This window comes from Nothoprocta perdicaria, unplaced genomic scaffold, assembly GCF_003342845.1.
Source record: "Nothoprocta perdicaria isolate Ctin4 unplaced genomic scaffold, notPer1 scaffold_127, whole genome shotgun sequence".
In the NCBI taxonomy this organism is placed as follows: domain Eukaryota; kingdom Metazoa; phylum Chordata; class Aves; order Tinamiformes; family Tinamidae; genus Nothoprocta; species Nothoprocta perdicaria.
In genome coordinates this window covers 1,488,020-1,503,178 of record NW_020454394.1, presented here as the reverse complement: position 1 = coordinate 1,503,178, position 15,159 = coordinate 1,488,020, and the positions used below count along the sequence as shown (strand labels likewise).

The 15,159-nt window shown below is 45.1% G+C and overlaps 1 protein-coding gene across 1 annotated transcript in view; it reads left to right on the top strand.

The window, feature by feature from the left end:
- FRMD4A (FERM domain containing 4A) overlaps positions 1 to 15,159 on the top strand; it is a 193,233-nt gene that overhangs the window by 135,005 nt on the left and 43,069 nt on the right. The window contains exons 7-10 of the mRNA XM_026033314.1: positions 2,170 to 2,192; positions 9,539 to 9,622; positions 14,715 to 14,780; positions 14,991 to 15,048. Of these exons, the coding sequence (XP_025889099.1) occupies positions 2,170 to 2,192; positions 9,539 to 9,622; positions 14,715 to 14,780; positions 14,991 to 15,048 (231 nt within the window). The remainder of the gene's footprint in view (positions 1 to 2,169; positions 2,193 to 9,538; positions 9,623 to 14,714; positions 14,781 to 14,990; positions 15,049 to 15,159) is intronic.

The following is a 15,159-nucleotide window of genomic DNA, read 5'->3' as shown; positions in this document are numbered from 1 at the left end:
CATTTTGCATCCATAACATGTTATGTTTGTTGGGTCTGCACCAACATAGATACGAAATGCCCTAGGATATGATTTAAACCCAGGTGAAATTTAAGTGATGAGTGAGATTTCCTACGTGAAATCCCTGTGCGATGTGTTCCCCTCCGGTGACTTCTCAGTGGTGTCTGTTACACTGATTTTCCTGTTGGAGCTTGTCCCTGGGAGGATCTGTTAGGATCTTCTATATGTGCTCCTGTATTCCCAGTGCGGATAGAAAGGTTCAAAGATTTATCAAAACCTTTTTCAGAAACTAAAACTGTGTCCTGCTCTGCTGGAAAAGGAAGAGCCAGAGAGCAGATTACCAGCAAAGCTTAGTAAATCCATGGCTCACACAGAGAAATTTCTTCAGGATAAAGGAAGCGGCTTTTGTGAAAGATCTCTTTTTATGTGTATGCATGGCTTGGGTGTAGATCAGAGATAACTGTCAGGTGATTCTTGTTCCTCTTTTTTTCAGGCTAGTTTTTAATTTCTTTCTTGTCAGCCATGAAGCTGCAAGGATCCACGTGAGCAGAAAAGCTTTAACCCCAGACTGCCCTAATAAATAACAAAGCATTGCACTCCTGTACCCCTTTTCATGTGAAAATTGCTTCAGGAAGGCATTAATGCGTAGGGATTTGAATCTTCATTAAGATCATTTTATGTAACGAAAAATGGAGGGAGAGAGTCAGGATGGGGGACTCAATTAAAAGCACATTATAGAAATTGCATATTGGCGTGTTGGGGGAATACACATCAAACAACAGGCTCGTTGTGAGAATCAGCAGCAGGGTTGTGCATCTATTGTCTGCTCGACCTAATGAATAACTTGAGCAATTAGCAATCGTACAACRAGATCCAGATCTGCCAGGGTATCCCTCATCGCTGCGATTGTGTTTTTCATCACAGGCAAGCACAGGATGTTGCCTGTATTCCTGTAGTAATTCAACGGGTAACGTAATAAAAGCAGTCAAAACAGACCACACCTCTGCTGTTTGCAGCCAGAAATTACTACAGCCCAAGTCTGTGACAGGATCTCTGCTCTACTTTCAATTTTCAAAGCAGCATTTGGGTCTGAGAGCAGGGATATAGAGGCCCTACCCCACAGATATTAATATACTCATGCCTGCACAATCTGGGGTGCATCTCTTAGTTTTTGCGGTACATTTAACTTTAATTATGATATTCAGGATGATTCCTTCCAGTGAACATAGGAGAGCTTTTCTAACCTTCAGTTCACTCAAGTGAAAATCAGAGGACACTAGAGGGCTGTCAGAACCCAAGTGATTTCGTCTGCATCCTTGCTCATGTCACCAGCCCAAATTTACCCCAACCTCAGGATTAAAACTTCACGGAACCCGGGCTGAGTGGTTTTGTGGGTGGCTCAATGGCTGCAGAGACAAACACCTGAGTGTCAAACCAGCTTCCCTTGGCACTGAAAGCACAGGTTACATTACTGACCAGTTGCAAACTGTGTTATTGCACTGTGYTTTTACATAGCTGGCAGCAAATGCTTGGCATACAGTGTGTAAAATACAATTTGTAAGTGAAAAATGGAAAACATGTATTACACCTTCGGCAAATACGGAGGGCTCCAGATATCCAGTAAGACTCAAGTATTAATCTAACTATTAGAGCAGAACATTATCAAACCCTGTGATGGTAAAAAATACAGATATTTAGYTTTTTATGTGAGAAAACTAAATACTTCCACAAGGTGAGACATCTCCTTGAAAGCTGACAGCGAGCTAGGTTTTCAAAGCCTAGTTACTAAAATAACCAGGATACTTGTAAGAAGAGACAGGGGGTTTCAAAGTCCAATGAGACTTTGGAGATCTTTTACTAATGTAACTTCCATATTAAGCCAAAATTGCTAGTAGTATTTCGTGCAGCCTGTTTGGTATCCACAAGCAGAGTAAGGAGTCATCTATCCACATATGGCACAAACCTTTGATAAATTTGACTAATTTACTGACATATCTGCCAGGGCACTTRACTTAGTCCTTTAGAGACTGGTTCCAGAAAATACTTGAGAAATCAATTAGAAAAGGATATTAATGATAATTTAATTTTGCAAAGTGCATATTTTGAACAGTAATTTTCTTTTCTTCTGCTTTCAATGTATTTATTTTCTTTCCATCCTTCATTTTACAGGAGGCAAAAGGAGATTTTTCAAGGTAAGTAAAATTAAATGTTTTGCCATTTTGTGCTGTGGGGATGAAGCTCATGACATCATTGTGCAAGTGGTATCAGACTCAGTTCGTTTCTAGAAATTACCTCTGCCCAAACCACAGCCTTTGAGCAGAGCACGCATCGCAAACGGCATTGTTGGTGACTGCACTGTTGACAAATGCCTTTATATGCCCATGAAGCTCAGGAAATAGGGTAGTCTCCAGAAGGAAATTACTATAAGGAAATGACTCCACAATTGTTGTTATATCCAGCTAGAGGCTTAAAATTCCATCACTAATTGGTATTTCAGCTTGAATTTGGACAGAGTTATCAAAATCAGACTGTAGATGATTGGGATTCTGCTCCTTTTAAGCCTAATCTTTAGAAGTGATGTAAGAAATTCAAAGAGGTGTTTCAGAAGTGTTTCAGAAGACTGCTGATGAAATGCCTGATTTTCTTGCGAGTTGAAGGTATCCATGAGTTACACACTGCTAGTGATCAAAGGTCGATATCAGATGATACTTTTTTCATGCCTYGCATGAGAAACAGGAATGTTCCCTATCTGAAGCCCAGGAGAACTGTCAGTTCTAAAAACTTCCAGGTACTATATATTACCTTTATGGAACCTGAGTTCAGCTGGAGGATCACACCATCCACRGCAGTTTATTTCAAAAAAAGAACCAAGGTTGAATGGACAAGGAGGTTGAATTGACAGCAAAACATGAAGAGGTGTCTGTTTCATCAGCACTGAGGAATATTGAGAGAATAGAAGAGCTATTCTGCAGACCCAGGAATGATAAACATAATATCTTCTGTTAGACAAAGACTTCTAGACAGCTAAATTTGGGCATATCAGTGAAAAGAGACAATGCATTGCAAGTATTGCCCACTCATCCTGGAATGTGAGATGACACAAGGTAACCCTTGATAAAAGGAAGTTCAAGTTCTGCCTTATCTTTGCTCAGAACCTCGGTCAGCTTGCAAAATCCTGACAAGCAGCTGACCACAGAAACACAAGCCCAGTCTTGCTTCCTTTTTCAGTTCCACCCACTTCAGAATAACTCAGTTATCAGCAGAGTTTATTTAGGGGGCATGGGGTCACATGTGGCTCTTCTCCTTGCTGTCTGGTTGCTGTACCCTACCAAATGATTACCCCAGAACAGCTGGACCCGGCAGAGTTTGACCATTCAAATCTGTGACAAACCACATCTTCCACTGGGTTTGCTGCGAAGAGCAGCATTTAAAGTTTCTCAGAGTGTCCTGCACATCAGGAAAACTCACTGGAAAAGCCTATTTCAGCCACGTGAATGTGAATGTAAAACTTAATGTGAAATTCAAGACAGAAAGGAATCACTTCCTTTAGATGTTAGTTAACTGGCTTGGGATAATATGTCTAAGAGCATTTTATCTTCAGGTAATCATTTCAATTCCTGGAAATCTCAAGGAGTTTGGTGCCCCCTTGTAAAAGAAGTGATTGAGTGTATGGCCATGCATTTGTCTGGCACTAAGACCACAGAAGGTACCAAACCACCTGGTGTTCACTGCTTTCTCCATGGTGGTGTGATGGTTATCACCACCACCATTAAAAYAGCTTTTAGTGCTTCCTAGCTGTGGGTCTTAAAGATTTTATGAGGAAGGTGGTCACCTTACATCCAGGTCAGGGGCAGAAAAGTGGTGCTTCAACAGCAAGGTATAAATGGGCTTTGRAGGTAAGGCAGCCTGCCATATTAATTGAGTTTAAAGCTTTTTGTAAGAGGAAAGTAGAATAAACCCACCCTAACTTGCTATGTTCTAGGCATAGGCTTAGCATCTTTGTGGGCTTCTGTCCCACAGCTTCTATCTAATGTGCACTGACAAGGCTTTATCAAGGGCTTATGTGCTGGGTGAGATCCAGGTGCTACTGAAGTCAACATGAGGTCACTGTGGTCAAGACGTTGCCCACTGCGATTTGTGGTTATTCATATCAGCAGCGTAAAATCTGAGAGTTAAATCAAGCCTGGGGCCAGCAGGAGTAACTGCAGATGGAGAAAAATGTTGTGACTTCGGTTAGGGCTAAACTTGGCTTGGGAGTCTGAGGTTAGTCATTGCTGAAATGTTGCTTGTTACAGACTTAGTTCTTCTTTGAAACAGAGGAGCTCTGCAGTTGCTGAACCTCTTGCAGCTGAGATTTAAAGATAGTGTGTTGGGGATGGTGGCATAGGTTGCGCAAAGGCTGAGCTCTTCAAACCCTGCTTTGTTTTTAAAGAGGAAGGAAAAACAAAAGTTAATTCTGGAGAGTTGCATGCTCGGAATGCAGATTGCAGACATGCAGGTTTCCACACAGGTCTTGTCTRCTGCCACCCTCAGATTTACGGCCTGTGAGACTGCACATTTCCCTCTGGACCTGCTCCAGGAAAGTACATAAGTTCTGAGTCTTTCGAAATGATGGCAGAGATGCTAGTCCCATGGGAGCYCTCCTGCGAGCTGCTGCCCGTCACCTCAGGGGCTGGGACATCCAACCCCAGATTGCCACAGCTTCAGTTGCAGGATGGCACCTGCGCACGGAGGCCTTAGCACAACTAAACCCATTAACCCCTGGCCCCATGGCACCCACAGGGTCGGTCAGAGCTCCACGCCTGCTGAGTGCTGCTTTCCAGACCTTTTGGAAGCTCAAAATCCAGAATGGATTTTGCAAAATCGATGAGGCCACTTTCCAAACTTGTGAACYTGCAAAGACAGCAGCTCTCAGAATCACAGAATATGATTCTGTGATTCTGAGGCTGGAAGGGACCTCTAGAGATCATCTAGTCCAACCTTCCTGCTCCAGCAGGGCCACCCAGAGCACGGAGCACAGGGCGGCATCCAGGTGGGTTTTGAAGACCTCCAGAGAAGGAGACTCCACAACCTCCCTGGGCAGCCTGTGCCAGGGCTCTGTCACCCTCACAGTAAAGAAGTAGAGCTCTCCCTGCTGCTTTTGAGGAACTCATCCGTAAGATGTGTGCGGGAATAAGAGCTGTGCCCGTAGTGCTCAGCTTCCCTTTCCTCAAAGAGGATTTATGAGCCATTTCAAGCACACGAGTCCTGCGTCCTTGGCTTGGATATTATCACAGGTGAGACTTTCAGTGCTGATTCTGGCTACCTGGAGCCAAACTCGAGAGTCACCGAGTGTCTGCTGGGCCTGGGCAGCCCGAATCACCCTAAGAAAAGAATTTCTTGGAGCTTCCTGCAAGGGTCTGCTCCACTGCAGTGTTCTGCAAGCAGAATTGTACCAAGAGAACGTTTCTGATTTGGTACAGATTTGGGCAGACCTTGAGGCAGGTATTACCGCCCCGCTAGGTTTCAAAATAAAAAGTTTCTTTAAGATTTGTTTTTCTTCATGAAAATACAGCACTTTTCACTTTTTATTTAAGAGACTCCCCAAATGCCTTAGTGGATAGTGGACAGGACTGAGAAAAGCTTTCCTTTAGGCTGGGATACAGCACTCAATATTAGGCTGCCCAGTAGATTCTCAGGATAAACAGGAWATCTGTGCTTCTTGATATCAGTAACAACGTTTTTGACTTCAAAGGTACAGAATCACAAGTGTAAAGCTCCTAAAATAGTATTCTGCAGAAAGATATAAAGCTTATTAGCTCAAGCTAAAACTGTTTCTAGACAGGAGCTGAGTCATTATCGCTTGACAGAGTATGGGCACAACAAGTTTAGATTCCTCCAATAAACCCAAGTCCTATAGGTGTGATCCTCTTTAGGTCTACATACAACAAGGCACCGGAATGTCCGAGCTAAATCTAAGGGGAGCAGAGTATATTCCTAAAATAGTTGATATTTTCCCTCTAAATTAATCCTAGATTCAGAGTCTGACATTTATTAAAATCTTTGGAGAAATTCGCACTGACTTTCAGTTTTAAATGTGCAGAATCCAGCTCTTTAACCAACAGCTATGTCAAGGCAGCCAGAAATAGCATACACTGATCATTTATCTCCCAATGTGGGGAGCGAAAAGAAAAGCCTAAATTAAAGAAAAAGAAATGTTGCAGCTAGTTCCTGAGACAGCCTCTCATTGCTAGACTTCCTCCAGTCCAGAAATATGAGATATTTTGAGTGAAGTCCAACATTTCCCTGCAAAATCTCAACGTGGGAGGAAAGCAAAGGGCCAGCATGCCCTTTGAAAAAGTTGAGTTTTACAGTAAAATCAAGGTAATGGCAGGTGSTAATCTAACCCAATTTCAGGCTTACCTTTCCTTCTGTATAATCAAGTGCCATTTAAACAATTAGACTTCATTAAGGGATTACAGCCTGCATATTTCTGTGCTCTGGCCTCATGGAGGAGATCCCAAATTTCAGCTTGTGGGATCCCTCCTGCATTTGACAGAGCTAAATACCGTGCTGAGGAGAGCTGAGGRCTTTCACCTGCAATTTCATTGTGCAACTCAAAGTGGCTGCTACACGTGCTGGAATATGCAGGGATTTTCTGAGGCATGATTGCATATATAATCTTGCTCCAAATGCTGCAGGCGACTGGCAAAAAATCCTGTAGCAGGGACTAGGTTTTCCTTTCACCCTCCATGTGAAGACAGAGATCCTGACACTTGGAGACACATTTATTTGGCCTCATTAAACAAGCAGTGCAAGAACTTAGACCAGAACTCCTATTTTGTAAGTCCGTTTCTTACCCCTATTGCAACCCTATTTCTCAGATTCAACCAGATTTCAAACTCACCTTGCAGATGGCTTTTACAGCTCTGTTTTCTTGTTATTTTTCAGTCTTTTAAATAGTATAATGTCCACAATAATGCAGGAATTAATTGCTCTGGAGGACACAGACACCATGTGTGTGGGGCCTTTCCCCTGTATATTAGTACATCTGTTATCTAAAGCACCCTTCCATATATATCAACCTTGGAGCTATACTAGACACTTCAGAACATAAATACAACACAAGTGACTGGATTAAACAAACACTAAATAACAGTAATAAAATAAACACATTGAGATATTTCAATATAAGGAGCTGGGAAGGCTGTAAGTAAGAAACCGTTTGTGATCCTGTTGAAAACATTTTTAAAAATTAAGGGTCATGGTGTCTTCAAAGGAGCCAAGAGGAAACTGACCTCACAGGCACCAGTTCAAGTGCAACTCGAGTCATTATTTTCTCCTCCTCCTTCTTCATTTAACATCCTGTGGGAGTCTCAATTCATTGGTCCTGAAGTCTTACTAGAAGAGTTAGTGAATGCATGGATCATGCAAAGAAATACCTTTTTGTTCCTGGAAATGACTGCCTGAAATACACTCGGCCTGTGGGAGTTGTGAGGCATGACCTTTACTCCCTAAATGCWGAGCTGAAATGCCAACCCCATCCAGCGACCTTGCTAAGTGTCTTTTCCTCTGATGCTTGGTAGATATTTTTTATTACAGGGAAGCCAGTGGAAAGAAGGAGCTGAGTGGTGTTAGCATTAACACTAGCTAGTGCTAAATCAGGGTTTTTCCCAGATTCTCAAGGCCACTTAGTCACCACTCAGGATACTCAGTAGCAGCCTGGGCTCAGAAAGTCCCTATTGGGCAATCACTCCTTGTCTTCCCAGAAGAGYTGGGGAAATTTCACTGCCTCCTCCCATGGAACCATTCGGAGCAGCCAACTTCAGATAGCTGTGACTTGAGTGTAAAGGCTGCCTGTGCTTCAGTTGTGCTGTGGGGTTTTATTCAATTATTTTCATTGTGTTAAAAATCAGTACGAGCTGAGCATGCACATGCCATGGAGAGCTGGGTAAAGCGTGAACAGCAGCAGCTTGTTTGCTAGGCCCTCGCTCACAGAGCAGAGTGGCCGCATCAGCAGATAACCCGCAACAGAGGAGCTTCTTGTTCAGACTTGGGCAGATATTTCCCTGCCGTGGAAGGAGACATTTGAGCAGCTTTTGAGTATTTGCACTTAACCAAGGAGGAGCTGAATGTCACAGGACCATTGGGCAGCGGTGGGTGTCCAAGCATTAGTGTTTGCCCAGAGTCATCTGACTCGGCACATGAGGTGCTGCTGAGTGGTTTCCTATGTGCATGGCATGGATGTGGTTGCCTCAGTCATTTCTTTTAAGCGCTGTTCAAAGCACCTTCACCCYCCAGTAAAACCTGAGCTTCATTTGGGCATCTTTCTCAGAGATTTGTGTCAGCTAGAAATAGTGGTCTTGCTTTAACACTACCTGATAGCCAGGGAGCCCCGTGCCAGCAAACACCTGCAGATGTGCCCCAAATGTCTGCGCCAGGATTTATTGTCATAGTTTATGAAATAGCCCAACGTAGCAATTAAGAAAATCCCACCAAGGGCTTGGGCAGGGAGAAACGCTGGGGGAAGAGACTTGCTAAATACCAGCAGGTGCCAGGGCTACGTGTCTGCCTGGCTTGTGACCCTGCTGCCCTGCAGGAGAAACCAGTGGGCTGGGAAATCTGGAGCTCTGGGATAGGGACCTGCCTTTGTGGCTCCAGGTCGGCCACACAGTTTGGCAGGGGAAGGGGGAGAGTAGAAGAAGGAGAAACCACTGTTATTAAAAAGGAAGGGAATAAACAGTAATTATTTGGAGCTCCTCACTGTCCTGACACCTGCCTGCATATCTCTAAGAATTTAAAAGCAATAGCAAACTCGCTTTCCAAGCCTTTGAGATACTTTTGCTTGTGCACATGTGTGTTTAAAGGTGAGAGGAGAGGCATTTGGGGTCCCCAGGAGAACATCCCATCATTTCATTGCATCTGCAAGAACTCTCTTCCCTTTTGGGAGCTTTCCCTGCCCACTCGTGTGCAGTTCCCTGCTCCGGCCGGCCGGAGCGCTCACTGGAGGCTGCAGAGAGAATATTAGGAAGGTGGTTAGGAGGATGCTGTGCAGCAGGATAGAGGTTCAAGCTGGAATCTGATCAGAGAAGATGTGCAAATTGCACAGGGGGCAATAGGCTGAGAACAACCTGCATTACTAAGAAGCAAAACACTGCTTTTTGCAGCAGCTTGTAAGGCATTAAACAAAGGGGCCTTGTTGTAGTTTAAAACATCTCTTTTTTTTCCCCTTTTCTCCAGCCCTTGATTTTTTTTTTCTCAGTATGGATGTGTCTGCTCAATGAAGTGGGACGTGGTGGTTTGTGTGTTGGGAGTCGGGGATGGGAAAGGCTTCGACACAACCATCTGGGAGAGTTTCTCTCCAATTTTGATAATAAAGGGAAAAGTTAACTGGGCTGCCATAAAATAAATAAAGGAAAAAAAAAAGAAGGAAACCCCAGTGCCTTTTRTTAAGGAGGAACAGATGCAGAACCGTTGCAGGCTGCCAGCTAGGTCAGGTCATATCAAGCATTGTGGTTGTTTTCGTGTAGCCTGATCCTCTTTTTGAACTCTCTTTCAGCAACGAAATTGTACGGAATGAATTAAAGAAGCTGCCAGCCCTTCCAACCCCAGCRCTGAAGGAGCACCCTTCGCTTGCCTACTGGTAACGTATCCTGCTGCTGAGAAACTGCAGGGTCTCATGCTGGCCCCGTCTGCAGCAGCCGGTGATCTGGGACAAGCCAGGAAATGCAGGAATTCCTTCCTTATAGCTCTTGTCTGCCACTGATTCCTCGCATGATTCAGTGCAAGTTGAGCTCTCACCCCAGGCCCCATTTCCCCATCTGCTAAGTGGCTGCAATGTCTGCCCAGAAACCCCCCTGTGAATGTGAGAGTCCTCTGAAGTCAAGAGGCATAATGGGGCATTTCCTCCTGCCTTCTGCATCTGTGAAAAGAGACCCCATTTGAAATGTCCCTTTTTGTGCTGCTCTGCACTGTTTCTGAGTGGCTATACTTCATTTCACAAGTCCTCTCTTGCACAGCCAAGGTAGAAAGGCCCTAGTTACCTTCTTAGATGTACTAGGTGATGCTCAGTGGGGAAGAGGTTTGCAAACACTGGCTTTATTGCACTGAAAATAAAATCCAGGGTAGGCGCAGGGTCACACTTCAAGCCTGTACACTCGCAGGTTGCTCCTGTGCCACCTGTCCCTTCCATCTATGCAGGTAGCAAAGACTGTTCATCAGTGGTGAGATGCCTTCATTTGATTTTTTTGTTTGCTCCTCTTTCATGTTTCTCTTTAAAGCATTTGGCCATAAGCCTGAGGTTTGGAGCAAAGTTCCCTTTTTCTGCTGCTCTTAATTTCTGCATCCGGGTAATTTAAGGATGGCAGGGGGGAAAAAAWGCAGTTTCATGATCTCAGTTCTTCCCTTTGGCAGGAAATCGATCCAGTCTTCACAGCACGGCTACAATAGCAGAATTAGTTGTTCCCAGTACAAAGCTGCAGAAAAGCTGGTCTGAGAAAGGCTCAACACTTTCTGAGCACATTAAGAGACACTCAGAGCTTGGCTGAGGTTAGCAGCATTTAGATGAAAGCAGTGGGTGGTCACAGATGCCTGGTTTCCTGCCTGAGAACCCTCAAATCAAACCAAACTTGTGCAAATCTGATAAACACAGGCAGCAGTCTCACTGGAGGCAGAATGGTCTTCCTCTTTGGAACATCTCCTTCCTTTTTTCACAAACTAATCCACCAAATTAAGAAATGATGCATTTCCAGCCACCTCTCTTGCCTGGTCTGACTGACGGGCAACTCAAGCTCCAGTGCCAGCACGAGAGCAGTGATGAGAACAGATAGACAGGCACAGAGCAGAGGGCAAATCTGGCACTTCAGAAGAAGCAGGGATCTCAAATTAACATGCTCACCTYCCTGCAGTTGTGCCTAATTTTGTGGGAATTCACATTTGTCTAAGAAAAAGCCCCAGTTGGGAAGCTGGTTGTTTCCAATAGAGTCATAAAAGGAGTGAGTGCAGCCCTGTAACTCCCCTGTGATTTCTCTTCAGTGACTAAGTYTTTCAGACCCATTATACACCGGTAGTTCATTATTTTTTTAATAGTATGTTTTCCATWAACACCCTGTGAAATAGTGAACCTTCTCAGGAAGAGGCTGCTGATGAATCAGACAAGAAGCCTCCGAAAAAACAAACCTCAGTGATCTAAAAGGGCAGATTTTTACAACTGTTTGTACTGACGCGCTGCATCCCTTAACCTGTGCAACTCCTGCAAATTGGATACTTGATACAAATTCACCCTGGCCCTCTCTCTGTGCAGTCAGGTCTCCAGCATTAACACAAAGCAAGAGCAAGTGAATTTCCAGCTCCAGAGAGAAATACTTAAACATTCAGGGTGAGGAGAGTAATTGCTCTAGTTAGTTTAAAACAAACAAACAAAAAATCCCATGATATATTTGAAACGGCATCTAAAATAATCCCAAATGGACTAAGAGGTGATAGGGCAGATTTGAAGTGGATACTGTGATAGCTTCACCAAGATAAGAATTCCAGAAGCTCCAGGCAGACTCCTCCCATRTCCAAATAACTAAATAAAAGTTGTTTTTAGCAACCTAACTGTGCAGATATCAGCTGTAAGGCACTGTAAAGCACTACTCAGTTTTGCTCTTACAGCACAGACGTTAGGCTCTGCCTTTTGGCAAACACAGACGTTTTTGGTTTGAGAATATCCTCAAAAGGGGTAAATCGGGGTGGAAAGAGGGTAATGGTAAAGCACAGTAAGGAAGGGGCAGCTATTTAAAACACTGTGCTGGGAAGAGAGCAGGGGAAACGGATACCTTTGGAAATCTGGCTCTAAAGACGAGGAGCTCTGGCCTTGCGTTTGCGTGTGAGTTGTCTGCCACCCAGGTCTGGTCGCTGCTGAAAGGGGAGCGATTTCCTGGGAGCTCTGCAGATCTCCAGCATCAGAGCTGTCTGCTGCAGGATGGCATCCACGTCCTCGTTCCAGAGCTTTGGCGGGATGTTTTACAAGCTGCCAAACTGACAGCAGTGCCTTGGCAGCCCCAGGGTCTCCGCGAGGATAAAATGCCCTCTGTGATCCCTGCGTTGTGAATGAGGGTTTTTGTCACCAACACAGCAACAAGGCAGAGCTGGGCGAGAAGAGATGTCAGCTGGTGGTGCAGGCGGTGCCCCTGTCAGCAGCAGCCCCGCAGCCGCTCCACGGGGACAGCTGAAGTGACAGGGGAGGCTCTTCAGAAGCTCTGCTGATGCTCCCCGTGACCCGTGAATGATTCTGTTTGTTTTTCTGGCACCTGCTGGGCTGCCCCTCATCTCAGAGTTGGAGGCAGAAGGTGACCTCTGTGATAGATGATCCTCCTTGCACGGCGCTGCAGGAGTGAAAGGAAAGAACAGCTAGAAAGAGGAAAGACTGTCAAGCAGCCAGGACGGGAGTCACCTRCCTGTGTGCTCGTCTCCATCTGAGCCAGGGTCCCTCAGCTTCCCCAGTGCCAGCRGAGAGCAGTAACCTCGCAAGGAAGGCATCTAAAATAGATGGGATGAAATGTGCCCCAGAGTGTTTCCCTCTGGGAACTGCTACTAGCCCTGTAGAAACGCTAGATGAAAGACAGAGAATCCCATCTTATCCTCCCAATCCAAGTATTCATGGCTCTATTCATAATCCAAGCTTTATCTTTTTGTTCAAGTGCAAGTAGAAACAAGGACGATCCCTTTCTGGCACTGTTCATCTGCAGACCTCCGAACATCTTACAATGGACAAGGGCATCAGGAGCATCTTGATGGAGCAGCAGAGGCCCAGAGAGTGTTGCCTGCAATTGCTGTGCAGAGCTGGGAGGGTCTGCACTGTCCCCTGTCTTTTAGGGCAGGTTGAGGACATGTTATTCATCCCTTTATTCAGGAAAGCTCCCTGATATCTTATCTATCTCTCTGAAGGAAATGGGCCACTGATTGGCTTCCCTGCATGAGAGCTATGTCTAAAAACATATCCATTATTTTATATTAATTGCTTTTAAGAAAGCAGACAACATTCAGAATCACATTAGGCAATCAGCAGGGAGGAAGATCTCTCCATTCTTTGAATGGCTTCAGTATCAGGGCTTGATCTGCACACAGTGGAAAGCAAAGCAAACTCTCCCAGGCCTTTTGGCTGGAGAAACTCCATGGTTGCTGTGAAGTCACTTCTAATTTCTTCCTGTCTGAGACAGAGACAAATGGCATCCACATGTAATCAGGGGGTTAGGAGGTAATTACAAAGGGCTGCAAGCCCTCTCTGGCCATCTTTATCATTAAGCATGAGGCTGTTTGGAGCCCTTCCAGTACTGAACATGCATGTAATTCAGTTATTTCTCCAAAAGTAATCTTGTTTACAATGATCGTAGCAGCAGAGCCAGGTTCTGCCGTCAGCTGCAGGCCCATAACATCTGTGGGAGTGATTTGCTTGGATCAGTGGGCTGAATTCAGTTTTATGACTGTTGAATTTCCTCAAGGATCATTTTCTAAATGTTAAAAATATTCTGTGGAATTTGATGGCAGAGCTGGACTGTTCCTCTACCCACATAGTCTGTCACCAGCTCAACGGGCACCCTGCAGCCTCAGTGTTTGGTGGGGGACATCTCTTCACCCTGCACCCCGAGAGCCTTGTAGTCTGAACAGGACGTGCGGGGAGGTCAATTGAGAGGAGGGAGAGCAGTGATTCCCAGACGGTGAGAGCCCATGGGAGAACAGCTGCCCTGCTCAGATCCTCACAGTCCCTGTGCCAGGGGAGGAGGGGAACTGCAGCTCTCTGAAGTGGAGCTTACAATGTCTCTGTCCTTTGGACAGCGCTGAGCTGCTCCTGGATGCTGTGTCACCACTGTGTATGGGTGTATGTCTCAGCACGCATCAACATGCCTATAGCAAACGTGCCTATGTCAAACATGCCCATATCAAACATGCCTATATCAAACATGCCCGTTCTCCAACACTGCAGCCCACTGGCATGGAAGAGCTCCATCCATACCATCAAACTTCCTTAGTCTCCAAATCTGCATGGCTGCCTCCAGACCCTGCAATGGACCCTGGCCCAGGCGAGCTCCAAATCCACTGCCAGGAGCAAGGATGCAAGTTAGTGTAAGCCAGGAGCACACTGAGGCAGTGCTGGCATCTGAGTCCCTGGRCACATTCCCTGCCACTGTTTAACCTGCTGTCACACACACAGCCTCTGTGCACACGAGGAACTCAACTCCTTGCTGAGAAAGAGTCCTCCCACTCGTGCTCCTTATGCAGCTGCAGWGAGAGGTAACCTGTGGAACTGCCCACCAGCTTCCGAGAACTCTGCTAGCTCAGTGGGCTGGCTTGGGAAGAACGGGCCTCAGCCAGGGCACATCAGGGCYTGAGCAGCTCCCCCACTCATCCTTTTGCCACACAGCGAAACATCGTGGGTACTATTTTTAGAAAAGGGAAGTCAGGCAGAGAGGAAAAATCTGTGCAAAGAGACACAATGTCTGTGAAGAAAATGAGCCTCTTCCCGAACATGAGCTCTTAGAAATTCTTTGTTTTCAGTCTTTGTTTTCAGTCTTTGCATCCCCCTTGTTTTCCCCAGGCTGCATCAAATCCCATTATCTAACACTTTCGCCTGGCATGTTTTCATTACCTCARTTGGTAGCTGTGTTAACAGAAGTGTCTCTTCACCTTTTGGCAAGCTTCTTAGACAAGAAATTGCAGTTAGATAAAACAACATCTCATTTCTTCCTTTCCAGTGAGGACCGAGTCATTGAACATTACAAGAAACTAAATGGCCAGACGAGAGGTCAAGCAATAGTGAAGTAAGTGAAATCAGAGCACCTTCTAATGACATTTCGTTGTCAGGAAATATTTATACTGGGCTGTAAATCCAATATGTAACTGTCTCCATCTCATCTAACACTCATTTTCAAGAATGCATTTACTTAACTATTTATTTATTTAAGTATCTCTTTTTCAGACAATCTTCTCTCTTTTGCAGATATGTTACTCTCTTTTGTGTTGTTTTGCAGTTATATGAGCATCGTGGAATCTCTCCCGACATATGGAGTGCATTACTATGCAGTAAAGGTAGGCTCTACTCAAAACGGGTCAGTTATTGAATTAAAACGATGCTGGAGAGGGCAGGGAGAGGTACAAATAACCGTGCTGCCCCTAGAATACAATACCCTATTGCTAAAG